The sequence below is a fragment of the Delphinus delphis genome, chromosome 1, assembly GCF_949987515.2.
Source record: "Delphinus delphis chromosome 1, mDelDel1.2, whole genome shotgun sequence".
Classification (NCBI taxonomy): domain Eukaryota; kingdom Metazoa; phylum Chordata; class Mammalia; order Artiodactyla; family Delphinidae; genus Delphinus; species Delphinus delphis.
Window position 1 is genome coordinate 6,797,898 of NC_082683.1, and position 26,743 is coordinate 6,824,640.

Sequence of the window (26,743 nt, forward strand, 5' to 3'; positions counted from 1 at the left end):
TATTCACAACAACGCTATTCACAATAGCCAGAAAGGGGAAACAGCCCACACGGCCACCAATGGATGACTGGATAAACAAATTGTGATATATACACACAACAGATTATGCAGCTATAAAAAGAAATGAAGTCCTGACACAAGCTACGTGAACCTCGAAAATATTATGCTAGGTGAAAGAAGCCAGGCACAAAAAGGTCACATACTGTATGATTCTATTTATATGAGAAATCCAGAAAAGGTAATTCCAAAGAGACAGAAAGCAAATTGGTGGTTGCCGGGGGCTGCGGGGAGAGGGGATGGGGAGTGACTGCTTAATGGGTGTGGGGTTTCCTTTGCAGGTGATGCAGATATTTTGGAACTAGATAGAGTGGTGGTTATATAACACTGTGAAGGTACTAAATGCCGCCGAACTGTACACTTTAAAAAGGTTAATTTTCTGTGAATTTCTCCTTAGTAAAAGCAAGGGAACAAATGCTGGAATATTCTAGAATAGCATGCTACTTTGCCCGTGTCTTTCTGACTCTGGGGTTAGTGACCTTACATTAATAGTGTTAGAGGATAATTTTCAAGAAAAAAGGTAAAAATTATGACATTTTTCCTTCCAGTTTTATTGAGATGTAACTGACAGCACGGTTTGAATGTAAGGTGTACAGCATAATGGTTTGACTCTCGTGCATCACGAAATGATTTAGTGAGCATCCGTCATCTCCTATAGATACAAAATATAAGAAAAAGAAAAAAAATATTTTCCTTGTGATAAGAATGCTTAGGATTTACTCTCTTAACTTTCATCTATAACAGGGTTCCCCAACTCCCAGTACCGGTACCAGTCCAGGCCTGTTAGGAACCGGGCCGCACAGCAGGAGAGTGTGAACCTTCACCTGCTGCTCCCTGTCGCTGGCATTACCACCTGAACCATCCCCACCTGCCCCCCAGCCCCGTCCGTGGAAAAATTGTCTTCCACCAAACCGGTCCCTCGTGCCACAAAGGTTGGGGACCTCTGATATATAACATACAGCGATATTAATTATATTTATCATGTGGTACTTTACATCCCTAACATTTATCTTATAACTGGAAGTTTGTACCTTTGGACCACCTTCCTCCAATTCCCTTCCCCCTGCCTCTGGCAGCCACGAATCTGACTTCTTTTTCTGTGAGTTTGTTTGTTGTTTTTGGAGTATAATTGACCTACAGCGCTATGTTAGTTCCTGGTGCACAACACAGTTATTCTATATTTCTATCCTTTTCAAAGTGATCACCACGATAAGTCTAGTTACATGAAATAGGTCACCGTACAAAGATACTACATAGTTATTGACTATATTCCCCACACTGTACATTTCATGCCTGTGACTCATTTATTTTGTAACTAGAAGTTTGTACTCTTACTCTCCCTCATCTATTTCTCTCCTCCTCCCACCTCCCTCCCCTCTGGCAACTGCCTGTTTGTTCTCTGTAAGTATGACTCTGAATCTCTTTTGTTATGTTTGTTCATTTGTTTTGTCTTTTAGATTCCACATATAAGTGAAATCCTAGAGTATTTGTTTTTCTCTGTCTGACCTGTTTCACTTAGCATAATACCCTCTAGTTCCACTGGCAAGATTTCATTCTTTTTTATGGCTGAGTAGTATTCCACTGTGTGTGTATGTGTGTGTGTGTGTGTGTGTGTGTGTGTGTGTGTGTGTGTGTGTACCACCTCTTCTTCTTGGCTGTGTCTCCCAGCTTGCAGAATCATAGTTCTCTGACCAGGAATTGAACTCCTGCCCTTGGCAGTGAAAGTGCAGAATCTTAACCACTGGACCGCCAGGGAATTCCCACCACCTCTTCTTTATTCATATTTCAATGGACACGGGTTGCTTCCATATCTTGGCTATTGTAAATAATGCTGCAGTGAACATAGGGGTTCATATATCTTTTCAAATTAGTGTTTTCATTTTCTTTGGATAAATACCCAGGAGTGGAATTGCTGGGTCATATGGTAGTGCTATTTTTAATTTTTTAAGGAACCTCCATACTGTTTTCCATAGTGGCTGGGCCAGTTTACAGCTGGGCCAGTTTACATTTCCACCAGCAGTGCGAGGGTCCCCTTTTCCCCACATCCTCATCAATACTTACTTTTTGTCTTTTTGATAACAGCCGCCCTGAAAGATGTGAGGTGATATCTCATCGCATTTCCCTGATGATTAGTAATACTGAGTATCTTTTCATGTGCCTGTTGGCCATCTGTATGTCTTTGGAAAAATGTCTATTCGGATCCTCTGCCCATTTTAAAATTGGGTTGTTTGGGGCTTTTTGATGTTGAGTTGTGTGAGTTCCAGCATCAGTTACCTACAACTTGCAGAATTGTAAGCTCAAAGGTAGTACAAGGGCAGAGTGCTGTACCAGCGGGAAGGATGCTGTAAACCATGCGCGACTTTCCCCTGAAGCTCACACTCTTCCCTACAGTCCGTTGAAAAGAACCTCGGTGGGAGCATCGCAGATATCAGCACAGGCTGTAAATCAACGCCACCCCCGCCTCCCGCTGGTCCGTTGTTGAACGGTTACAGCGTCCCACAGAATCTAGTGCTACGTGACGCCCCAGGGCCAGAGAATACATTTTACGTGTCCAGCCTGAGGCCTTAAGGAGCATATTACGGAATCTAGAAGCCCAGTGGGTACTGCCGGGCCACCCAAGTTCTCCTTGAAGCCAAGCCCTGCAAGCATCCGCCCACGCTTTTGAAGCCCCCGGAACCAGAGTTCCTCTAGGTCTCCTGGGTCTGCAGCAGCCGCCTTACCTGGGAGCTTGTGAAAAATACAGACTCACAGACTCCACCCCAGACCCACTCAATCAGAACCTGCATTTTAACCAGAACCCCGGGTGGTCCCGGCTCTCAAGAAAGTCAGAACCACTGCTCCACGCTTTTCCTGAACGTGGCATCGGCGACTCTCCGTGGACACCCAGCCCCGAGGTCTCCTGGATCTGTGCCCAACCAGGGCGGACTCACCCCCAGGACTGACACAGCGTCCCCAATGCTCTCCTCGTCACTCATGTCACTCATCATGGCGCTGGTTGGGTAACTTCAGACAGCACCTGCCCTCCGACGCCCAACGCTCCCCGTCTGCTTTTCCTCCTGGGGTGGTGGTGCCGAGACAGGGAAGAGACAAACGCTGTCTGCTGGTATTTGAGAGAAGCTCTCCCAGATGCAACAGGTCCAGGCAAATCCAGTGATTTGCTGGGTGCCAGGGAGAAGAGAAGCTACAGAAAATGTTAGCGAAAGGGAGAGTCTGCTCCCATCTCTGACATAATGGTCATGGGAAATTCCCCAGATGCTTGTTAAATAGGTACTGCTCAACAAGAGCAGGTGTGAGATTGTTCCGTCTGGAACTGGGCCTGGGGCACTGGAAACAGAGGGGAGGATTCAGCTGTGGGGAAGGGGCAGGAAGTAGTAGACCCTTCAGGGGCTCTTAGGTAACACAAGAAAAGCTAACCGAGAATAATGACAGCTGCGTCTTGTAGAGCTTTCCTCTGGCTCAGTCCTTGTACTAAGCACTGGGTCTCATGTTAGTTTCATTATTATCTCCTTTTTAGATGAAATCGAGACTAAGAGAGGTCACAGTTCTTTGCCCAGAGTGACACCATTAGGAACGGCAGAGGCCTGGTTGACCCGGTTTCTCTCCTTCCAGAGCCTCGTTGTTCACACACCTGTCTCTCCTGACCCCCTTTCTTGGACAATGGTTTGTCTGCCAAGACATGGCTGGGTAAAGACGTGGCTGCCCTCATCAACATCACTTTACTACCCCCAGGAGACTGGCCCAGAAAGATATAAGTTGCAAGTGTCATCTGGAAAAAAATAAAAGCTCGATGTAAGGGCTGTGAGTTGAGTTTTATTCAGTATCTTACTGATGACTATGGCCCAGGATACAGCCTCTCAGAGAGCTCTGAGAAACTGCTCCGAAAAAGGTATTGGAGGAGCATATATATGAAATTTTTTGACTGGGAAATACGTGTAGCCAAGCCTACATCTTGTTAAAAGATTAATGCTAATCACAGAAAACAGATATCTCCAGTTAATGATTTTAGTGCTTTGCTATGCATGGGAAGGTGCGTAGAATCTGGGGTCATCAAAATTCTTTCTCAGACATGTATCTTAACTATCTTGGGCCCCATGTGCCCAAAACACAGAGTACTTCATCCTGAATTCCTTTCAGGGTTTGCTATAGGTCAGGGGCTAATTACTTCATCCTTGTAGAACTGGAATTGTGGGCAACATTTTTTTGTTTCCACAAGTAACTTCTACTTCCCTCCAAGAACTTTTAAGAAACCATGCATTCTTGAACAGAAAGCATCGTGACAGTTTCCACCCAAAACTCTTGAAATTCTTCACCTCCAGATGCTTACCCTACTATGCCCACTGATGCAAAACTGGGATGTCGTGACCCTCGCCCAATCCCCAGCACATTAAAAGGCCCACCTTAAACCACACTTCAAACATGCTGCTAAAGGGAATTCCCTGGTGGTCCAGGGGTTAGGGGTCCATGCTTCCATCGCAGGGGGCACGGGTTTGATCCCTGGCTGGGGAACTAAGATCCTGCAAGCTGTGCTGTGTGGCAAAAAAAAAAAAAAAAAAAAAAAAATTCACTAAATATCCCACTAAATGTCCCTCCCACTCTGAGACCCTATTAAGACCCTGTTGGGAGTGCTTTTCCTTATCCTGCAAGCAATGCACGGCTTTGCCTTATCAACAGGCTGGGCCGACTCTATGGGAGGCCTGCAACCTGTGTGGTCACTAGGGCCTCTGTTGAGGAGCGTGACCTCATTTGGCCCCAGATGTAATAAGAGCTCAGTAAACATTAGCTGTCAGCTATTATCAATGTCCTGACCCCATAACACCAGGCAAACCTTTCCTTCATGGAGCCTGGATTCTGCTCCAATAAGTGATTCTGAGTTTTGGGGTTTATTTTGGTGGGGGAACCCACATGCTTCATTCAGAAAGTCATTTAGGGACTTCCCTGGTGGCGCAGAGGTTAAGAATCCTCCTGCCAATGCAGGGGAGATGGGTTCAAGCCCTGGTCTGGGAAGATCCCACATGCCGTGGAGCAACTGAGCCCGTGCACCACAACTACTGAGCCTGCGCTCTAGAGCCCGTGAGCCACAACTACTGAGCCTGCATGCCTAGAGCCTGTGCTCCACAACAAGAGAAGCCACCGCAATAAGAAGCCCGCGCACAGCAACGAAGAGTAGCCCCCGCTCGCCACAACTGGAGAAAAGCCTGTGCGCAGCAACAAGACCCAACGCAGCCAAAAACAAACAAACAAATAAATAAATATATTTTTTTAAAAAAGAAGTCATTTACCTCTTCCTCCCAAACTTCTAACTTTTTGGATGTGAAAGGCTTAAGCCCCACGTGCATGCTGGGCTGGCCCTAGCGTCTCACTCTGTGCCCAGAACCGGGCAGGCTCTGGGGGAACCGGCCAGGTAGAGTGGTCCCTGGAACTTCTGGTCTTTATGGACACCGTGGCATCTCAGAGGTCTGCTTAGAAGGCCGTGGAGCAGAGGGAGGTGGTCTTCAGGGTGTCTGCTGGCTAAGGGCAGAAGCAGGGAGCCAAGCAAGAAGGGAAGAGAAGGGCTTTCCAGGGAGAGGGGACAGCATGGGGCAGGAGGGAGCAGCACCGTGATATTGTGATTTATCATCAGAAATACATATTTGGTCTTCATCCCATCCTGGCACATAGATCCTAAAATCTTGGAATCTCCTCAGCATTGAGAGTGTCTCTGTTATGTCAATGAGGTGACTTTTGGAAAAGCCCCTAGGTAAGCAAAGGATGGGGCTGGTTGCCAGGGGAACCAACCCTGTGATTAGGGAGTTGGAAATTTCAGTCCTACGCCGCCAGCCTCCTGGGAGGAGAGAGGGGCTGGAGGTTGAATAAACCACCAGTAGCCTGTGATTTAATCAATCATATAATGAAGCCTCCATAAAAACCCAAAAGGACAGGAAAACACAGAGGTTTGGGGAGAGTAGGACTTGGAGGACATGGAAGTTCTGTGTCCCTTCCCCATACCTTGTCCTGTGCATCTCTGCCATCGGGCTGTTCTTGAATTATGTCCATGGTAATAACCAGTGATCTAATAAGTAAAATGTTTCTCTGACTTCCGTGAGTTAATCTAGCAAATTAATCGAACCCAAAGAGGGGGTCTCCAGTGGGAATCTCCAGCCTACGGGTGGTTGGGCAGAAGCCCAGGTGACAACCTGGACTTTCAGTTGGTATCTGAAGTGGGGAGACTGTCTTTGGGACTGAGACCTTCACCTGTGGGTATGATGCTGTCTCCAGGTAGACAGTGTCAGAACTGAACTGCAGGACACCCAGTTGGTCCTACAGCTGGTGTCAGACGATTGCTTGCTGGGGTTGGGAGAAACCACAAGCATCACCAGCATGGAAAGGTGTGCTGTTTGCTGGGGTGAGGAAGGCGGAGGTGACTCCAGAGAGGGGGACTCCAGAGAGGAGGCCTGAGGGCTTGGACTGTTCACTGCATCCCCTGGAGTCCCTCAGGCCGGGTCGCCTGGCCAGACTGTGCCTTGGGTGGTGCTCAGAGCCACCCTAAGCAGGATGAGGGGGCTGGTGGGAAGGTCGGGGAAGAGGTGATGAAGGGTCACCGAGGGGAGATGGGGTGGATGGGGAGAGGTACACAGCACCTAATGAGTGGAGGGTCTCGGGAAGGTCTCTCAGCGCCGGCCGGGAAAGGCTTCTTCCATTTTCTCACAGGTAAGCACGTAGCATCTGGTTCAAGGTATGGAGACCAAGGCAAGAGAGAGTAGCTAAAACACCCTCCCAAGTGGTTGCCCGGAAGAAACAGGACAGGACACTGCTAATTTTGTATTGTTTAAGTTTGTGTATGCTGTATCTTTTTGAGTGTAATAATTTTATTGTTTTTATTTTTTTTAATTTCTTTTTAATTTTTATTTTATACTGGAGCGTAATTAACAATGTTGTGTTAGTTTCAGGTGTACAACAAAGTGATTCAGTTATACATATACATGTATCTATTCTTTTTCAAATTCTTTCCCATTCAGGTTATTAGATAGTATTGAGCAGAGTTCCCTGCTCTATAGTAGATGCTTGTTGGTTATCTATTTTAAATACAGCAGTGTGTGCATGTCAATCCCAGACTCCCAATCTATCCCTCCCCGCCAGTTGCATCTTAATAACAAAATTAATATAAAAAAGATGCAAGGCATTTCTAGGGGCTGGTCAATGTATTTTTAAATTAATTAATTATATTAAGACTTTATTTTCGTAGAGCAGTTTTAGGTTTATAGCAAAATTGAAGGGAAGATACAGATTTCCCATGTGCCCCCAGCTCCTACACCTGCACAGCCCTCCCCAGCATCACCACCTCCCACCCAGGTGGTACCCTTGTCACCTGGGATGAACCTGCACTGACACGTCATTATCACCCAGAGTCCAGAGTTCACATTAGGGCTCACTCTTGGTGTTGGACATGGTGTGTTTGGACAAGTGTGTATTGACAGGTATCCATCATCATAGGGTCATACAGAGTGGTTTCACTGCCCTAAAAATCCCCTGTGCTCCACCTCCCTCACCCCAACCCCTGGCAACCACTGATCTTTTTACTGTCTCCATAGTTCTGCCTTTTCCGGAATGTCCTATAGTTGGAATCGTACAGCATGCAGCCTTTTCAGATCGAATTCTGTCGCTCAGTAATGCATGTAAGTTTCCTCCATGTCTTTCCATGGCTTGAGAGCTCCTTTCTCTTTAGTGCTGAGTAATATGCCATTGTCTGGAGGCAGCACAGTTTATTTATCCATTCCTCTGCTGAAGGACATCTTAACTACTTCCAAGTTTTGGGCACTTATGGATAAAGCTGCTATGAACATCTGTGTGTAGGTTTTTGTGTGGACATAAGTTTTCCACTCATTTCGGTAAATACCAAGGGGCGTGATTGCTGGGAAGAGTATGTTTAGTTTTGTAAGAAACTGCCCAACTCTCTTCCAAAGTGGCTGCACCATTTTGCATTCCCACCGGCAGTGAATGAGAGTTCCTGTTCCTCCACATCCTCGCCAGCATTTGGTGCTGTCGATGTCCTGGATCGTGGCCACTCTAAGAGGTGGGTAGCGGTATCTCGCTGTTTTAACTTGTGTTAACTGGTGGCACATGATGTGGAGCATCTTTTCACGTGCTTATTTGCTATCTCTGTATCTTATTTGGTGAGGCGGCTGTTAAGGTCTTTGGTCCATTTCTTAATCGGGTTGTTTGTTTTCTTATTGCTGAGTGTTAAATGTCCACTGTAGGGCTTCACTGGTGGCGCAGTGGTTAAGCATCTGCCTGCCGGGCTTCCCTGGTGGCGCAGTGGTTGAGAGTCTGCCTGACAATGCAGGGGACATGGGTTCGTGCCCCTGTCCGGGAAGATCCCACATGCCATGGAGCGGCTGGGCCCGTGAGCCACGGCCGCTGAGCCTGCGCGTCCGGAGCCTGTGCTCCGCAACGGGAGAGGCCACAACAGTGAGAGGCCCACGTACTGGAAAAAAAAAAAAAAAAAAAAAAAAAAAAAAAAAAAAAACAAAACAAAACAAAACGAAAAAGAATCCGCCTGCCAATGCAGGTGACAGGGGCTCGAGCCCTGGTCCGGGAAGATCCCACATGCCGCAGAGCAGCTAAGCCCGTGCGCCACAACTACTAAGCCTGCGCTCTGGAGCCCACGAGCCACAACTACTGAAGCCTGCATGCCTAGAGCCCGTGCTCTGCAACAAGAGAGGCCACTAGAATGAGAAGCCTGTGCCCTGCAACGAAGAGTGGGCCCCACTCGCCACAACTAGAGAAAGCCCACGTGCAGCAACGAAGACCCAACGCAGCCAAAAATAAATAAATAAAAATAAAAATTTGAAAAAAAAAGGGTCCGCTGTATATTTTGGTAACAGTCCTTTATCAGATGTGTATTCCCCCCAATCCCCAGTTTCACTGAAAAATAATTGACACACCTCACTGTATAAGTTCAAGGTGTACAGTGTGAAGGCAATTCACATACATTGTGAAATGATGACAATAGGTTAGCATCCATCATCTTGTATAGATACACAGATGTGTCTTTTGCAAATATTTTCTTCCAGTCTGTGGCTTGTCCTCTCATCCTCTTGACAGTTGATGTATTTTTAGCTTTACAAAATCCAGAAAGTAGAACAAATAAAAAAGGAACGCTTCTGGGAGCAAAGTTCCCAAGATGTAGCAGTTAAAAAAAAAAAAAAAGACTTGATGGCAGGGCTGCAGGGCTGCGAAGGTCTGCACCGAACGAGGCAGCTGGCTTCGATGGCTGGTTTTGGAAGGCTGCTTCCTTCAGAGAAGAGCCCTTGTGCGCCAGCAGTTCCCGGCCACCGGGGAGCCTTAGTTGCCACTGCAGAGGGTCACCGGGTGTCGGGATAGAATCACGCAAGAAGGGAGACATGGTTGGTGGCCCACTATCTGGAGTGTCTCACTCGTGAGAGTTTAGCCCTAAGCTGCGGGTCCTTGGAACTTGGCTCTGTTGATCCTCATATGGGACGGGGCCTTGGAATCTGTATTCTAAACACCACCACCCCTGCTCCCCAACCCAGACGAGGGATTCTATCAGGCAAACTCAGGAGAAGCTGGCTATACCAACCAGGTGGCCACCTACCCGACAGCATTTGCCCAGAGAGAAGGACACAGACGTGGTCTCCAGGGCCCAACCGTGTGGAAAGCTCTGGACCTGCCCCACAGCACAGGCCCGTCTGAGCCGCACTGCCGACCCGCACCCACATCAACGGCAGTCGGTTTACCAAATACACAAAAGAAATATAGTTTATTTAATTTAAAATAGCAAGACTTTGGCCTTGACCCAGACGGTCAGGGTTTGCATTACAATTCTGCACATGCACGAAACCTCCCGCGATGCCATTATGCCGAGACGGGAAGCCTGCAAAAATGTTCTTTTCTTGCTATGGACACAGGCAGAGCTCTGTCTGCACCCTTAACGCTGGGCCAAATCATAATCTTTATTAAAAAACAAAAACAGACAGACACAACTCTGAAGCACAAAGAGGCAGAAAGTGTTTCGTAAACCTGAGGAAAAGACCAAGGTTCAGCAAGTGCCTGAGAAGAGAGGGGCTGGGGGCTGAGACACAGCCCCTGTCCAGGCCGAGGCCACACAGCTGTGCCCGGGGGCTGAGGGTGGATAAACACTAACTACACTGGCCGAGAGAGAGAACCCACGGGCGCCCAGCCACGTGTAAGAGGAACGCGCTTCTGTCTGGCTCTGATCCGAGGCAGGAGACCCTCCTGGGCTTCACGGTGGCGCTGTTTGCAACGCTCCGGGCACCAGCACGAGCCCCTCCCCTGCCCGCATGTGTCCGCCACTCGCAGTAACATGTTCACCCGTCTGCAGAGACAGGGTGGGGAGCAGAGGGAGGGAAATGGAAATACTCAGCAGCGGCAACTCACAGGTGGAATGAGAACGTGAGGGAGGCCCGGGCACACGGAGATGTTCTTCTCTGAGCCCCGACTCCCTCTGCGGGTGTTTTCCGGCTGCAGCCGGTCTGGGGAAACCCAGGTCTCAGGCCTGTCCTTAGAGGCCATGCCCAGCGGGCATCGATGTTGCACCATCTGAGCCAAGGCCTCTGGGGCCCCCTTCAGAACAAGAGGTATTCGAGCATCATTCCCCCAGGGCCCATACTCTAGCTCAGCCGTGAGTCACCTTCTCTTTTGCAGCAAGCAACTTCCTGAATTTCTGCTCCATTCTAGAAGCTAACGTGAGGCTCTCTACCAGCTAGGCACCCATGATGAGCTGTAACGTCTTTAGGGGAACCCTGGACTCCCCTCACGTGGGCCATTTCTGTAAGGAGACCGCCTTACTGACAAGTAGCTTTCTGTAGGGCAGCCCAGAGCTTTCTTTGAATCCTAAAGGGATGTTTCACCTCTTGCTGATTTTCATAAAACCTTCTTTTAAAAAGGGAACCCAAAAGGAGCGTTTTGGACCTAGTTCTGTAGAGGACTATTACTTTCAGAGTCTCTTCCTATTACAGATTTTGCTTTTGAGAGTAAAAGAGGAATCAACAGGAGGGTGTGGCTTTGGTTTTAATCCAGAACCCTTTTACAGGTTCAGAAAAGCAGTTTTGCAGAGTTCTCATGGGCCCCAAGGGAGGGGCACCTATCAGGTTAGTTGTACTTTTCTTCCCCAAGGCCCCGCACGCACAGTGACAGTTACACCTCCCACTCTTAGCCAGTGGCTTCTGTGACTGAACAGAGAAATTGTTTTCTGACCTAAGACGAAAGGGTTGGTGGAAGAGTCATAGGTTATAGAGATACGGATGCTTCTTTTAAATCCGTTTTCTTTTGAATCACCCCATGATGCATGCGTCACTCTCCCCAACCAATCCCCCAAACCTTCACCTTCAGGGAGGAATCAGTATTTGGGTGTTCCCTAACCCTCTGGTCGCCTTTCCTATAAAAAATTAACCTAGGAAGTGAACAAGCCAGATCCTTCCCCGACTCACCCGTTTCAGTCTTTACAAGAACAGACCCAAGTGACAGTGGGGCGTCTGCGGGGACTTCTGCAGTGGCCTCTTCCTGTCCTGTTCCAGCCCTTGCATTGGAGGAGGGGCCTGCATTTTAATTTTAAGTGCCTGGGGGAGACAGGAGTCTGGATCCTGGCCTCTGCTTGAAACTCATACACAATCCATACATCAAGGGCTGGCAGCCCGTGGAGAGGATTCAGGAGGCCCCAGGAGACCAGCTGCCCTGCAGCTGTGTGCGGCTGTGCTCATGCTGGTCACCAGGGGGGAACCTCCTGGTGAAAGGTAACTGGCCCTTTCGTTGACCAGCAAAGCCATCCGAGAAAAGCCAGGCTCTCGGGGGAATCTCAACGCCCTGACAAACCAGGAGTCTGCTCTGTGATACTTCAGTGGGGGCCACGTCGCTGGTACCCCCTGACATTTTCTTGAGGATGGGTGCCCAGTGTACATATATCTCTATGTGCTTTTCCCACCGGTGTGGGTCCCTCCAGCTGTAAACAGTGCTGTGTGGTCATGAGGCCGAAGACGCCCGGACCGCCAGGCAACCTGGCAGTGATCGGGTCCCACGGGTTTCCCTGAATCTCAGTGCAGCCCTCATGCTGGCGAACTCCCCTGCGTGCAGAAGGATGCGGTGTGAGGGGGTCGTGCTTGAGGGTCGAGGAGGTAGACAAGCCGAGTCTGCGCTGCTCCCCACGGGGCTTGAGCTTCGGCAGCCGAAGGCGGACAGCGCAGCTGACGCCCCGCTCCCTGCAGAGGGGACTCGGCGCCGCCTGCCCCAGGTCGGCAGCACCCACGCACAGAACTAGGGGGGCAGCAGCTCAGGTGCTTGGAAGTTCATCCGCGGCCCGCCTGGGCCCCTGCGACTCGCCCGCCCGTTGTGGAGGGCGCAGGGGCCTTGGGGGGCCCAGCGGGCTCTCGGCGGCAGCGGAAGCCTGAGGGCAGCAGCAGGAGCAGAGGGAGAGGAGACGAGTCCGGACGGTGCGGGTGCAGAGGACGAACGTGATGCAGTTGGCGCCCCCCTGAAAGGTGTTCCCGATCCCCTGGCAGGGAGAAAGGGAGAGGCGTGAGTGCCGGGGCCGGGGCGGGCCTGAGAAGCACACGCAGGGAGGCCGGGAAGTGCTGGGGACCCAGGAACCGGTCCTCCACCCCTGAGGCTGGTCTGCGGGGGACCCTGTCCACGTGGGCCTTGGGCTGAGCACCGGGCAGGCCTGGACTTGCAGGCGTGTCCCCGGGTCTTCTGGGCTGGGAAGGACTCAGGGTCAGTCAACTCTCCGGGGGCTACTCCTAGGCCACTGGACAGCAACTCAACACCCCCGGGCTGCCCCCGAGCCACGCTGACCTTCCATCTTCTCTCATCAAGGCTCCCTGTGGGGCAGCGAGCAAGGCGAGGTGGGGCAGAGCCCCCGCCTGCCTGCCTGCCGGGGACAGGGATCTGACCCTGCTGACCCCCGCGGATCGGCCGGGAGCCGCGAGGGCGGGGCGGGGCGGGGGCGGGGCAGACCTACGTGCAGAACCACGAGCACTGGCGTCCGCACTGCCGGGGAGCCACAGAGGGTCAGGACGAACCGCACGGTGCTCCAGATCCGGAGGCAGACGAAGATGAGCGGGATGAGGGCCAGCTTCTTATCGGCCGCGGAGGTGCGGCGCTGGAGCTGGTGCGCCTGGGACACGAGGGGCCGGTACTCGGAGAGAGCCTCATGCTGCGCGAGGAGCACACAAAGCAGACGTGAGCGACGGGGCCCTCCCGCCCCCTCCAGCCTCACCGCAGGCTGCCCTCCCACCGGGACGCGGAGGTCGTGAGCCGCGCAGTACCTGAGGCCGGCAGCCCAGGTTCCCACCTCTGCCCGGTCTCCTCCATCCACTGTCTGCTCCACACCCCACTTGGGTGTCTAAAGCACGTCGGAACCTTCTCAGGTCCGAAACACATGCCTGCTCTCGACCCCCAGCCTGCTGCCTGCTTCCCCATCTCAGCTAACGGGAGCCCCGTCCTTCCAGCCGTCCAGGCCCCAAACTTGGGAGTGGCCTTTGGTCCCTCTCTCTGTGCGACAGCTCACGTCCGATCCATAGGTAAGCCCTGCAGGCCCTGCCTTCAAAACAGACCCAGACCTGGACGTCCACTGCCACTGCCACCAGCCCGGTGCAAGCACCACCACCCCTTCTCTGGAGAGTTGCCACTGCTTCTTCACAGGTCTCCCTCTATCTCCCTGACCACCCCACCCCGTCCCCACTGCAGTCTCACTCTCAACACAGAAGCAGCGTGGCTCGTTGAAAACCTAAGTCGGATCAAGCCAGTCTTCCACTCAAAGCTCTTGGTGTCTTCCCATTTCACACGTTCCTTACGATGTCCCCAACCCTAGTCTAGCTCTGACCTCATTCCTGTTACGTACCCGCTGTTTACTCTTCTCCAGACACATGGGCGTCCGAATGCTCCAAACATGCCAGGCACACCCCACCCCAGGGCCTTTGCACAGGCTGTTCCCTCGAGCTGGAATGCTCTTTCCCAACCGCCTACGTGGCTCACGCCCTCACCCACTTCAAGTCTTTGCTCCAGTGTTGAATTCTGGATAAGGGCTATCCTGACAACCTATTGAAACTGCAAAGGCGTTTCCCAGGTGGTCCTGTCCCCACCTCCAGCTCTTTATCCTTGTCTGCTTCTCATAGCTCTTCTCCTCCTCCTTCCTGGACGCCATTCACCCTCGTTTATCAGGCCCATCGCTCACGGTCATCCTCCTCCAGAAGGCAAGCCCCCCCTGCCCCCCGGCCCTGCTGTGTCCCCCCACCCCGCCGCCTGCCCCACAGCAGGGGCTCTGCCCGAAGCTGGGACAGGAAGAAAAGGGGAGCAGCCGCCAGCTTTGGTTTCCCTGCTCCTCGGAATGCCCTTCAGGGACAGGAAAGGCAGTTCCAGATCACAACCGAATTTCTAAAAATAGATGAAGAAAACACTGCTCCATAACAAAGGTGTGTTTTTGAGCCTGGTCCTCTGTGGGGGACACTGAAGGCGCAGGTAAGGAGAAGAGCCACACCCCTTGGCATCTCTGAGCACCCAAGCTGCTGCAGCTCACCTGCTCAGAGCACGTGCTTCCTCCCCGGGGCCTTCAGCACCCAGAGAACGGCACCACCCATCCCCTCCAGGACCACACGGGTGGGCGGGGGAGCTGGGCACTAGCCAGGGCTGCTGATCCGCTCTTCCTCAGGGCAAGGCTCGCCCAGTTCATTTATTTTTAGCTCTCCCTCCTAGCTAGAGGCAGGGAACCACCCGCACATTCTCACCTCCCTGCTCACTAGTATTCCTTTTCTCTGGAAACACCCGCAGAGCTGTAGGAGAGGACCATTCTCACATGGGGGGGGGGGGTCAGCCTCACAGGCAGGACCCCAGGCTTCCTGCCTCCGCTACAGGAAGGGCAGGGAGGCCGAGAGACACATGAGGGACTCCCCTGGTGCTCCAGTGGTTAAGAGTCTGGGCAGGAGGGAGAGCTGGCGGTGCCAATTTAAAATCTGGTGGTGAGGGGGACTTCCCTGGCTGTCCAGTGGTTAGGACTCTGTGCTTCCACTGCAGGGGGCACGGGTTCTCAGGGAGCTAAGATCTCGCATGCCCTGCAGCATGGTCCCCCCAAAAACACACACACACACACACACACACACACACACACACACACACACACACATGAAAAGGCAGCTGGGGGAGGGCATGGGGAGGTCCTGGGCAGAGCCTGGTGGGGCTCCTGGGAGCTTTCATCGGGGAGCCCGGAACCTTCCCAGGGCAACGGAAAAGAGGAGGTGAGAAGGGCAGCCCCGGCCCAGGCAGGAGACCAGCTAAAAAACTCTAAGTAGACAAAGAGGATCTCAGACCCACCGGTAAGCCCTGCCAGCATCTCTGTCAACGACTCCAAGCTGAGCCAGAAGAGGGCGGCAGGGAGGGGAGAGAATCAGGTGAATTCTGGAGTAAAAAGAGAACCCGAAGTGTGCATCCCACATACAGGGTGGCGATCACGTGTCAGCTGCGAGGAGCACCCTACACACTTGGAAATGACCGCTGAGCCAGCAGCACACCCGAAAGTCAAAAGTTGGGGACATTCTCGCCTACGATTACAGCCTTGAAAACTCAGAGCAAAACAGAAACACAGGCACCACACCAGCAGAATGAGCTTGGAAGTCTATCCCCAGAGCTTTCACGATGTTACTGCTCCAGCCCCGTTTCATCTTCCATCGTAATTACACTTCTCCCTCCTCCTAGGAGGGCAGGATCCATGCCTGAGCTCTCATTAGCATTCCCACCGACACACAGAGCTTTTGTGCATAGTAGATGCTCAATAAAAACACACTGAATGAATGGTTGAGCGGATCAACGGATGGGCTAACCTGAGGCTTTTTGGGGTAGCAGTTTGCTTGTGGCTAGGAGAAAGCCCATACTTTATATGTGTGGAACCAGTAGTCCAGAGCAAGGAACAATTTGGCCAGATCATCAGAGGGAAACCATTCTTTCCTAGAATTTCTGGCCAGAAGTCTAGGAGACTTCAGAGCAGCCCAGCCTATTGATTTATGAATTCCTGACAGCCTGAAAAGTCTACCACTTATAATATTTTAATCATCAAGGAGAAAGAAGTGAGTTATTTGTATCGCTGATTGTGAAAGCCTGTGGCCTCCTCTCCCCAGGGGCACGCCAGTTCAATTCTTAGTTCATCTTTCATCCAAATTCCTCTCCAGGTTAAGCGACCGTGGTGATCTGTCCAGGAGGGGGCAATAGAGAGCTGCGGCCCAGAACACAGGCTGAGCCTGCAGCCTCCTCGGCTTCACAGCAGGTCAGTCAAGAGTTGGGCGAGTCTGGGGAGCCCCTTAACTTCGGTGAGCCCCCGTTTCCTCATCCACACACGGAGGATAACAGGACCCGCTCCCGACAGGGCTGCATAATTAGCAAACCAGTCAAGCCACGATGCTTATTAATTCAGTGCACGTCACGGCGCCTGAGGCACAGCAAAGCCTCCGTCACTCTGGTCGGTCACCAGTCCCGTCCCCTACGGCAGCCAAGCCCGACGCCGGGACACGGTGGCCACACAGAGCTCTGGGCCGGGGCCCCGCGGGGCACCTACCGCTCTGTTGATGTGCTTCCGGATGAGGAGGTAGATCACGGGCAGCGTGACGTAGGCGAGCATCTCCCACAGCTTCCCGGTCAGCAGCATCCAGAGCACGCGGTCCTCCGCCTCCAGGTCGATCCAGCACCAGCCCACGGACACGTCCGAGGCGTCGTAGCCGATCTTCCTTAGAGTGACAGCCGCCACGGTGATGACCAGCGGAATCCCCCAGCTGAGGAACAAGGAGCAGACAGGGGGCGGTGAGGTGAGACCCGGCTCCCGGCAAAGCCAGCGAGGGCGAAGGGACCGGGATGCCGTGTCGGCAAGAAGGACGGTGCTCTCCCAAGCGTGCAGCAGACAGTGTTCCCGGAGAAAGGAGGGGCGGGCGTCCTCAAACCCCCCCACCCAGCCCTGCTCTGCCCAAGCCCTGCCAAGCCCGGGGTGCCCTGGCCTCCCTCCCAAGCCCTTGGAGGCCGGGTTCTATTTCAGAATTGCCAGGCTCCTCGGAGACGGGCGCTGGGACGCCGTGGCATGGGGACGGCCGGCTCCTTCCCGCACCGAGGGGCCTGTGCACTGGCCTGCAGACACCAGCCCACGCGGACAAGCCTCACCCACCACCCCGCCGACAGGCCCCCCGGCCAGCCTGGGCCCAGGGGTGCACACACTGGTGGCCCGGGGTTGTCTGGGTCCCGTGCACCCACAGCAGGAACCAGAAGAGGGGCCCCGGGCTCCGGGCGGACACGTCTCCTCGGTCCTGAGCCCTCCTTGCTCTACGGGAAGGGGCGGGCACTGGCAAGGGTCCAAGGGGCCCACTAAAGCCCAGACCCTGGGGCGGGGGCCCCCTCTCAGCGCAGTGCTGGGCTGACTTTTCTAGAGTTTGCTGCAATGGCGACACAGCTGGGATTAGGGCTGAGCCCCAAGGCCCCTCCCCAGTGGTCCCCGCGCGAGTCTCCTCGCCAAGCCTTTTAAATCAGCCTTTTAAAACACACAGAAGCTATGTGGCGGCCCGGCAGGGTGGTTAAGAGCTTGGACTGCGATGCAGCAGGCTGGGTCCGAGTCTCGGCCCTGCCCCACGCGGCTGCAACGCATCCGTGTTTTTCTCCACAGAGTGGGGTGACCACGGTGCCTGGAGCAGAGCCTCGTTGCTGGTTGTCACGAGAATAAACTCATCAGCGTTACATCCAGCATGCGGGACAGGGTGAGCGTGTCCGCATTTACGACCAGTGTTGTCAGTGAGGCTTGTCCCCAGGTCCCAGGATCCGGGCCTGCGGTGTAGCCACCAGGGATGATGAGGCCTGCGCGGTCTCTGCCCCCAGGAGGACACACGGGCCTACGTGGTAGGTCGGCCGCCCAGAGAACAAGCAGTAAGTAAATAGGACAGTGTCATCAGGAAAACGTTTAGTTCAGAACTGGTTCTGTCTTGAGGGCTCTGTGTAAGGAATATCGGCTCTTTCTGAAAGAAGGTCGTAGAACAATGATGAGGCCACAGTTGCACTTAGTCTGTTACCAAAACGAGGCTACAAGGGCTGTGATTTTATAAGGGTCTCCAAATGCCGCAGGGCCGGGGACGAGGCAGGGCAGGGATGGCGAGGAAAGGGAGAAAGTCCGCTTCCTGGGCCCAGGAAAGACTTGGTACCTCCTCCCCTCACTGGCCTCTGCAGGAGGGACCAGAGCCTGGGGCGGGCCACTGGGTGCCACCCTCAGCTCTGCTGCCCCGACAGCCCAGCAGAGACAGAAGCAGCACATCCTCCCTGAAGTCACAAGAGCACGGAAGGGGCCAAAACCCCATAGAAATTAAAGGATGGTGGGGACTTGCCTGGTGGCACAGGGGTTAAGAATCCGCCTGCCAATGCAGCGGACACGGGTTCAAGCCCTGCTCCGGGAAGATCCCACATGCCACGGAGCAACTAAGCCTGTGCGCCACAACTACTGAGCCTGCGCTCTAGAGCCCGCGAGCCAGAACTACTGAGCCCATGTGCCGCAACTACTGAAGCCCCGTGCCTAGAGCCTGTGCTCTGCAACGAGAAGCCACCACAGCGAGAAGCCCGTGCACCGCAACGAAGAGTAGCCCCTGCTCGCCGCAAGTAGAAAAAGCCCGCGCGCAGCAAAGAAGACCAAATGCAGCCAAAAATAAATACATAAAATAAATAAATTTATTAAAAAAACAAGGATTATGAGAAAGGTACCAAGTTACACTTCAAATGGATGGAGTGTGTCTATTTTAAATGTTTGTGCTATGCAAAGTTATTGATCTGGTGAGTTAATATATATTAGTATCAAACCAAAGGGTTACTGTTTTAAAACTCACGCCATCCTGGGATTTTAGGACAACACATGTCAGCTATGAGCTCCACGAGGCGAGGGCCATGTGGATTCACTGCTCTATCTTGGCATCTACACCAGTGCCTGGCACACGACAGGGGCAAAACTAGGACCTGCTGAATGAATGAATGAACGAATGAATGAACTGAATGAATGAGTGAACAAATGAAGTTTGAACCAAGTGACTGAGACAGCTTTTCCCAATTTACTCTTTAAATATTCACTGAAAGGACTTTACTGAAAGGAGGTGAAAGGCTTTTAAAGGGCTGAACCGGAAATCCTGAAGTTAGAGATGGGAGAGCAGTGCTTAGGGACCAACACCCGGCAGGACTGGAGCAGAGGATTCCCACCCCAGCGGGATGGGGGAGCACAGGCTTGGTGGGAGGAAGCAGCTTCTTTCCCTCCTCAGCATCCCTACGGCCCCTGGGGACCAGGGCCCCTGGTGACAGCCCCACATTTCACAACTTTAGGTTTGTTGTACAAAAGCTACCCAGTGACGTATTTCCTCTGTGTTACTGGGCTGTGCCTGGAGCTGAACCTGTGATGGAAAATTGCTCGAGGGAAGACCAAATAGACGGCTTTGAAAGGGCTGAGCACGTGGGTTGATCAATCAGAGCTGCTGTTTGAACTCAAGCACAGACAGCAGCTCTGCTGAGGCCAGAAGCTGCCTGGGGAGGTACCTGAGTGGAGGTGGAAGAAAAGGTGACCTCAGAGAGCAGTGGGAATGGAGTGGGAGGGACGGTCTAATAACCCCGCCAGGCAGGCTCTACCAGACTCGTAATGTACAGGTACGGACAATGGTGTGCTGGTGATGTTTTAACATCAGAAAGCCATCTACGCACGCGCGTGTGTGTGCGTGCGTGTGTGTGTGTGTACGTACACAAACATAAACTGATTATGAATTTTACTGATCTAAAGGACGCGGGGCACACAATTTGTAAATAATAATAAAATACACAATACTCCTTATCGTACATTCCACATAGCCAACTGATTCTCACAGGAGGCTTCTGTTGAGTTTTGCAGAACTCTGGTATCTGCAGCCAACCTGCGGTCGCAGTCAGCCAATGAGAGTAGTTCCGTGATGAGAAGGTGGCTGACCTTTTCATTTTCCTTAATGACTAAGATGGAAGTGAAATGAGGAAGACCTGGGGGACCAGACGAGAGCTGGGACTTCACTGGGTCGACTTGACGTCAGCAACCTCTCTGTGGATCAGGTAATACTTTTCCAACACTGGAAGAATGTTTCTTCTTTTTTCCTGCTCTGGGACATGGCCCCTTCTCATCACCTCCCCCTGAAATATGCGGCTTCCCACCTGCCCCGACGTGGCTGCCGCCAGGGCTTAAGTACGGAGACAAGAAACACTTTTGCATTTAATCTTTACTACTAACACTTTCTCTATCACTTTCTTAAATCTAGAACAGGGGTCCAGCAAACTAGGGCCCTCAGACCAAATCCGGCCCAATCTGTTATTTATTTATTTATTTTATTTTTTAAATTGGAGCATAGTTGATTTAAAACGTTGTGTTAGTTTCAGGTGTACAGCAAAGTGAATCAGTTATACATATACATATATCCACTCTTTTTAAGGTTCTTTTCCCATATAGGTCATTACAGAGTACTGAGTAGAGTTCCCTGTGCTCTACAGTGGGTTCTTATTAGTTATCGGTCTTATATACAGTCACGCGTATGTGTCCATCCCAAGCTCCTGATTCCGTCTGTTTTTTAAAATAAAGTTTTACTGCATACAGCCACACTCACGGGTTCTACATCATCCATGGCTTCTTCCAAGCTGCCAGAGCTGAGCTGAGCAGTGGCATCGGAGGTCGCATGGCCCACAGATCTGAAAATACTATCTGGTCCTGTACAGGACAAGTCTGCTGACGTCTGCTCTACAAATCAACAGAAGTATAATTAGGGGACTTCCCTGGTGGCACAGTGGTTAAGAATCCGCCTGTCAATGCGGGGGACACGGGTTTGAGCCCTGGTCCGGGAAGATCCCACATGCCACGGAGCAACTAAGCCCGTGCACCAAAGCTACTGAGCCTGCGCTCTAGAGCTCACGAGCCACAACTACTGCCCGCGCACCTAGAGCCCATGCTCCCCAACAAGAGAAGCCACCGCAGTGAGAAGCCTGCGCACCACAACGAAGAATAGCACCCGCTCACCGCAACTAGAGAAAGCCCAAGCGCAGGAACGAAGACCCAGCACAGCCATAAATAAATAAATAAATAAAATAATTTTTTTAAAAAGTATAATTAGGACCTAAGGAGTTTTGAGTATGTTACTTTTGTTTTTAATGCAATTTATTTAATTGTAAGTTTATATAATTTAATTTTTAACAATGTTCTATCTAACAATCAGCCCACAAAATGCCCTGAAATTTAACAATCGGGTCCCACAAGCCAGCTCCAGGCCACCACCGGACAGAGGATGAAAAGGACAGGGGGCTGAAGCTGCCCCGCCCCAGGCTCTCACCTATAGAGCCAGGAGAAAATCTCTTTGGCAACCTCAATACGCCAAGCTGTTCTCTGGCCAAGTGGCCACCCTGAGTTTTAGGTGGTGTCCAACTCTGGGAGGAACTCTACAGAGACATGTGTGACCTAATTCTCACTTTCCAGAAACGTCTACTGCTAATTTCTGACATGCACCACCTAACAGTTTTTTATCCCTCCAAAAAAATAAAAAGCAGCCCTCAATCAACAAACAAACAAAATCAGAACAAGTAAGATACAGCTTAACAACAGCACATGAGAAACGGACCAAGGGCTGTAGCTGACTGGGACCCAGAAGGTGTTTGGTCGGAGGGGTTGCCCTGATGCCCAGACGTGGGTGATGGAGAACGGCCAGCAAACTGTCCTGCCTCCGTGTGGACACCTGGGACCCACATTCTAAACCTGAGACTGTGAAGCTGTCACCAGAGCGGGCATGTGAGGGCGTGCTGGGCCTGGAGCTGGGCCTCGAGTACTGGAAGACTCTTGGGGACGTCCTGCTAGCAGAGCAGACTCAGGCGGCTGAAGGAAAGGACAGGCATCCTGCTCAGTCCCAAAGCCAAGGGCTAAACCGGCAGCGTCCCCCATCAGGGGAAGGAAGCCATGTGACCACGTGCAGGGGATGCTACGAAAGGCACTGAGGAGGGACATGGTTAAAGCAGGTGACCAATGAGGCTCCTTCTCTCCAAACCTGTGATGCAGGCAGAGAAGAAGCATGGCTGGGGTCACCTAGATGGAGAGGGCCTGCAGACCACTGTCTGAGCAGAATCCCCCACTTGGAGGGGCACCAAGAGCTGCTCCCAGAGGTGCCCAGGCCCCAGCTCTCACGTGTGTTTGTGTGGAAACCGAGGCCAGACTCCAAGTTGGCTTCCTCCCCCTTCGGAGGCAGTTATAGGCTGAGTATGTCCCCTCCTGCCCCCAAATTCCTGTGTTGAAGTCCTAACCCCCAGTACGTTGGGACGCGACGTATCTGGAGACAGGGTCTTTAAAGAGGTGATTAGGTTAAAATGAGGTCACTGGGTGGGTCCTAATCCAATAGGACAGGTGTCCTTGTAAGAAGAGATTAGGATGCAGGCACTCACTGAGGGATGACCGTGTGAGGACACAGGGTGCAGACGGCCGTCTGCAAGCCAAGGAGAGAGGCCTCAGCGGAAACCAACCCTGCCTACACTTGGACCTCCGACTTCCAGCCTCCAGGACCGGGAGAGAAGGGATGTCTGTTGTTTAAGCACCCCACCCAGTCTGCAGGCTTTGTCAGGGCTGCCACAGCAGATGAGGGCAGGTGCTCTCTACCAACTCTGGGGGAGAGACATGCCAGGGCAGGGGACGGCAGCCCAGCCCTGGGACACCCCCTGACACCCAGACCAGCAGAGCTGGGGGCCCTCAGCAGGCTTAGGGGAGGGGTAAACTGACAAACGCCCTGCAGACTGGTCATGAGCTTGGCTTTTGGAACTCGACATTCACTTTGTTCTTCAGTCGCCCCATGAGAAGTTGAAGCACTGTGGGATCAGGCGGTCGGTGAGCAGGCCGCGTCCCACACCTGGATTCCGTGGCATGTGTCAGACGATCACGAGAGGCGGCCGGTGCCCCTGAGAGCGAGGCTCTGGCTTTCCTTCAGAGTTCCCGGTCTGCCCAGCTGGGGATCTTCTGAAACAACCTGTCCCACCAGTCAGGGAGGGGGACACCTGTGGTGACAGAGCCGCTTTCACAGTCAGGGCTGGGAACACCCTTCCCCCTCCGCACCAAGGGCTCAAGGTCTGCACAATCCACCGCTGGATTCCTGCACGCCCCCCTCCCCCCAAACCTCACCCTTCCTACAGATCTCTGGTGCAGGGTGGCACCTGATGGGAAGGCCACAAGAGGGTCTTCTCCCCCAAACAGCAGAGCCTGGTCCATGTGCCTGCGGCCTATGGAAGGCCTTGAATGTGACCATGACCCCAAGATGCTCTGAGAACGAAACTATCCGGCAACCATGTGCCAGTTTTGAAAGCTCTTGGGAGCAGGACAGAGCCGGGCCCGGGCCGGAGGGATGCAGCTGCAGGGGGCACAGCCTGGTGCAAGGAATCCAGGCCCGAGGAGGCCGCCTGGAGGTTTCTGCCCCAGCAATGGGCTCTTATTGTTATGCGTGGGGCAGGGGCCAGGACGTGGGAGTTCAGGGTGTCAGCCACCGGCCAGGCCACCGCGAGGTCGGTCGCTCGGTAGCCCTGGCCGCAGAGGTGGGGAAAGGCGTCCAAGGGAACTTCTAAACACTCAGCCCCTGGCACGGGCCTCTGCAGCCCTGGCTCTGTGGGTGCCAAGGAGCACTGTGCAGCACTCAGGGACGCTCTCCTGCGCACCTGGGCCCGGGGTAGACTCTGACTCTGCCCCGGCAGGGTCAAGGGGCAGCCTCTGGTGCCGCAGCGGGTGTCCCACGGACACGCAAATGCAGCGCAGAGACCTCACTGCAGCAGGGCCCTCAGCAAACAAAGCCGGTTTAGCTCTTGTCATTTTGGGGAGCACTGTCTGACGTGGGGTGCTGTTCACACAACCACTGGGTTCCCCCCCATTCAGACACTGCCCACTTGGGGCCTTGTCACTGGGCCCTGCTGTGAGTGAGCCGGTGTCTGATTAGAGAGCTTGCAGGCTCTCCCCTTCGGGGCCCACGGGTTCCCTTTTCTCTGCGCTGGAACTTCCCAATCCCCACAGCAGGGTTTTTCATGGTGAACTTGGGATGCCATAGACTTCTCTCTTCCTCCAGAGCCTCCAGCAAATGCCAGAGGGTGGGTGGGCACGTGGGCCGGGGGTCATGCCCACACCTATCCCCACTTCAGTGGGGCCAGAAGAAACCCAAAGGCTGCTCGAGGCTGCCAGCTCGGCCTGGGCTCCCCTTCTGACGCGGCGAGACGAGGCGCCCCAGCCTGACCTCCCCCTGCAATCACAGGACACACCTGGCCCAGCGGTGAGGGGACAGTCCATGACCCTGCCGTACTGGTTCAGAAGGAGCCCACCACCTTGCAGGGGAAGAAGGGCTGAAGACTGCTTTTGATAGGCAGGTCACCTTCTGCAGGGAGACAGAGACGGTTTCGTGCTTATCTTATCTGAAAGGAAATGACCCCGCCCATAGCTGCTGCAGGCTAAGCCGCCCAGCCCTTTCTTAGGTGAGAACTGCAAACACACTGGTCACAGATGCTTATCCACATGCATGTAAGATATGGGTACAGACTTAGAAAAGCAACTTGTGGTTACCAAAGGGGAAAGGGGGGTGGACAAATTAGGAGTGTGGGATTAACATAAACACACACACTATATAAAAGAGAGAAACAACGAGGACCTACTGTATAGCACAGGGAACTATACTCAATATTTTGTAATAATCTATAAGGGAAAAGAATCTGAAAAACAATATAAATATATAACGGAATCACTGTGCTGTTCACCTGGAACTAACACGACATTGTAAATCAACTATACTGCAGTCCATCACTAAAATACGTGGTGTCGGGACCGCGCCGCCTCCACAGCTAAGACACAGTAGAAAGGGGCTTATCGCAGGGCTTTCCCTGAACACAGAATATTCTCACACTTTGAAAATGCGGCAACATCCGGAAGAGTCACCGCGAATGCTGTCGGAATCAGGGGATGGGAAACCCTTGGGTGAGACTTCGAGGAGTTCCAGGAGGTGAACGGGCAGATAACACCTTGACCAAGCAATCAAAGTGAACATCACCGGGAACGGAACAAATCCAAGTCGCCAGCCACCACCAGGTAGGAAGCGAGATCAGGTTTCTGTGAGATTCCAGCCCAAGGTGCAGATCCTGCATCCACTCCCGAGGAAGCATCAGGCAACCCAGGTGAGGGAGGACGTCCTACACAATAACGGGCCTGTACTCTTCAAAAAGACCAGCCGTGAAACACCAAGGAAGACGGCAACACTGCTCCCGACTGAAGGAGGATAAAGAGACATGAAAACCAAGTCCCTTTGCTATCGGCGACCTTATTAGACAACTGGCAAAACCTCAACAGATCCACAATCAGATTTTGTTTCTTACCAGACACACACACATATTTTTTTTTTAGTTGCTTTGCCTTTTTCCTTCTTCACATAACACAATCAGATATTGGCACTGCTCCACGTTACTCTCTGCTTTGGGGAGGTGTACGTGGTCACGCAAGAGACTGTCCTTGTCTTTTGGAAATAAATGCACACTGAAGGATTTAGGAGTTGGGGGCATCAGGTCTGTAACTTACTTTTTTTTTTTTAATTTTATTTTTGGCTGTGTTGGGTCTTCGTTGCTGCACACGGGCTTTCTCTAGTTGTGGCGATCAGGGGCTACTCTTTGTTGTGGTGCGCGGGCTTCTCATTGCGGTGGCTTCTCTTGTTGCGGAGCACAGGCTCTAGGCGTGCGGGCTTCAGGAGTTGCAGCACATGGGCTCAGTAGTTGTGGCTCACGGGCTTAGTTTCTTCCCGGACCAGGGATCGAACCATGTCTCCTGCATTGGCAGGTGGTTTCTTAACCACTGCACCACCAGGGAAGTCCCTGTAACTTATTCTTACATGGTTCCAGGAAAAAAATAATTGGAGAGGATAAGTAAAGCTAACATGGTAAAGTGTTAATGATGGGGGGGAATCTGGAAAGTTAAAAATAAACGATTGTTGAATTATCTCTCAGTTTAAAAAATTATTATCAAGGCCAAGAGACAAGATGGAATCCTAAAAGGGGCACTGACCTTGAAGTTCTAACCCTGAGCCTCCTGCTAACAGCTCTGTGGGCTTGGGAAAGTCTCATCAGCTGTGGCTGGAGGGTGAGCATCTCTGGGTGAATCCCCTGGGTTATGGAGGATCAAAGCCTGATCCTTGCAAGACCTCAGGAGCCTGATGCAGCTTGTGATGCCAGGCAATTTCTCTGAGGATAAAGTCTAAGCTGCCCTCCTTCCCCAACGAGATAAAAGTCTTTCTGTAAAGGAAACTATGTCAGGCATTATGATGGGGTCCCAGGGGCCAGGCAGGCGCTTTGTGGGAACTTGCCTGCGACTCTCTCCAGCCTCCTGCGGTGCATGGCTGCATTTCGTTTTATAGATGGCTTTTCCCACTTAACGTTGTATCATACCGTTTAAAAAATATATGACTTATAGAGTTCATGGCCAGTAGTTACTGGCAGCATAACACTTCTGGGTGGGGTGTAGTCTATAACTTACTGAGCCCTGACTTTTTGAACATTTAGGTTGCTTTCAAATTCTCATCACTGTGCTGGCTAACATGCCACGCAAACTCCTTTGTGCGTCCAACTTGGCATGTAATCTGGTTTATCTCCTTAGACTAGATGCCTACAGATAGGATTGCTGGGATCAAGGGGTAGG

General features: G+C 52.4%; 1 protein-coding gene across 1 annotated transcript in view; it reads right to left on the bottom strand.

Annotated features, from left to right (window-relative positions):
- The window catches only part of LOC132436927 (solute carrier family 2, facilitated glucose transporter member 5), a 58,634-nt gene that overhangs the window by 28,965 nt on the left and 2,926 nt on the right, over positions 1–26,743 (bottom strand). Inside the window, exon 2 of the mRNA XM_060030004.1 lies at positions 16,610–16,823. Within this exon, the coding sequence (XP_059885987.1) occupies positions 16,610–16,823 (214 nt within the window). The remainder of the gene's footprint in view (positions 1–16,609; positions 16,824–26,743) is intronic.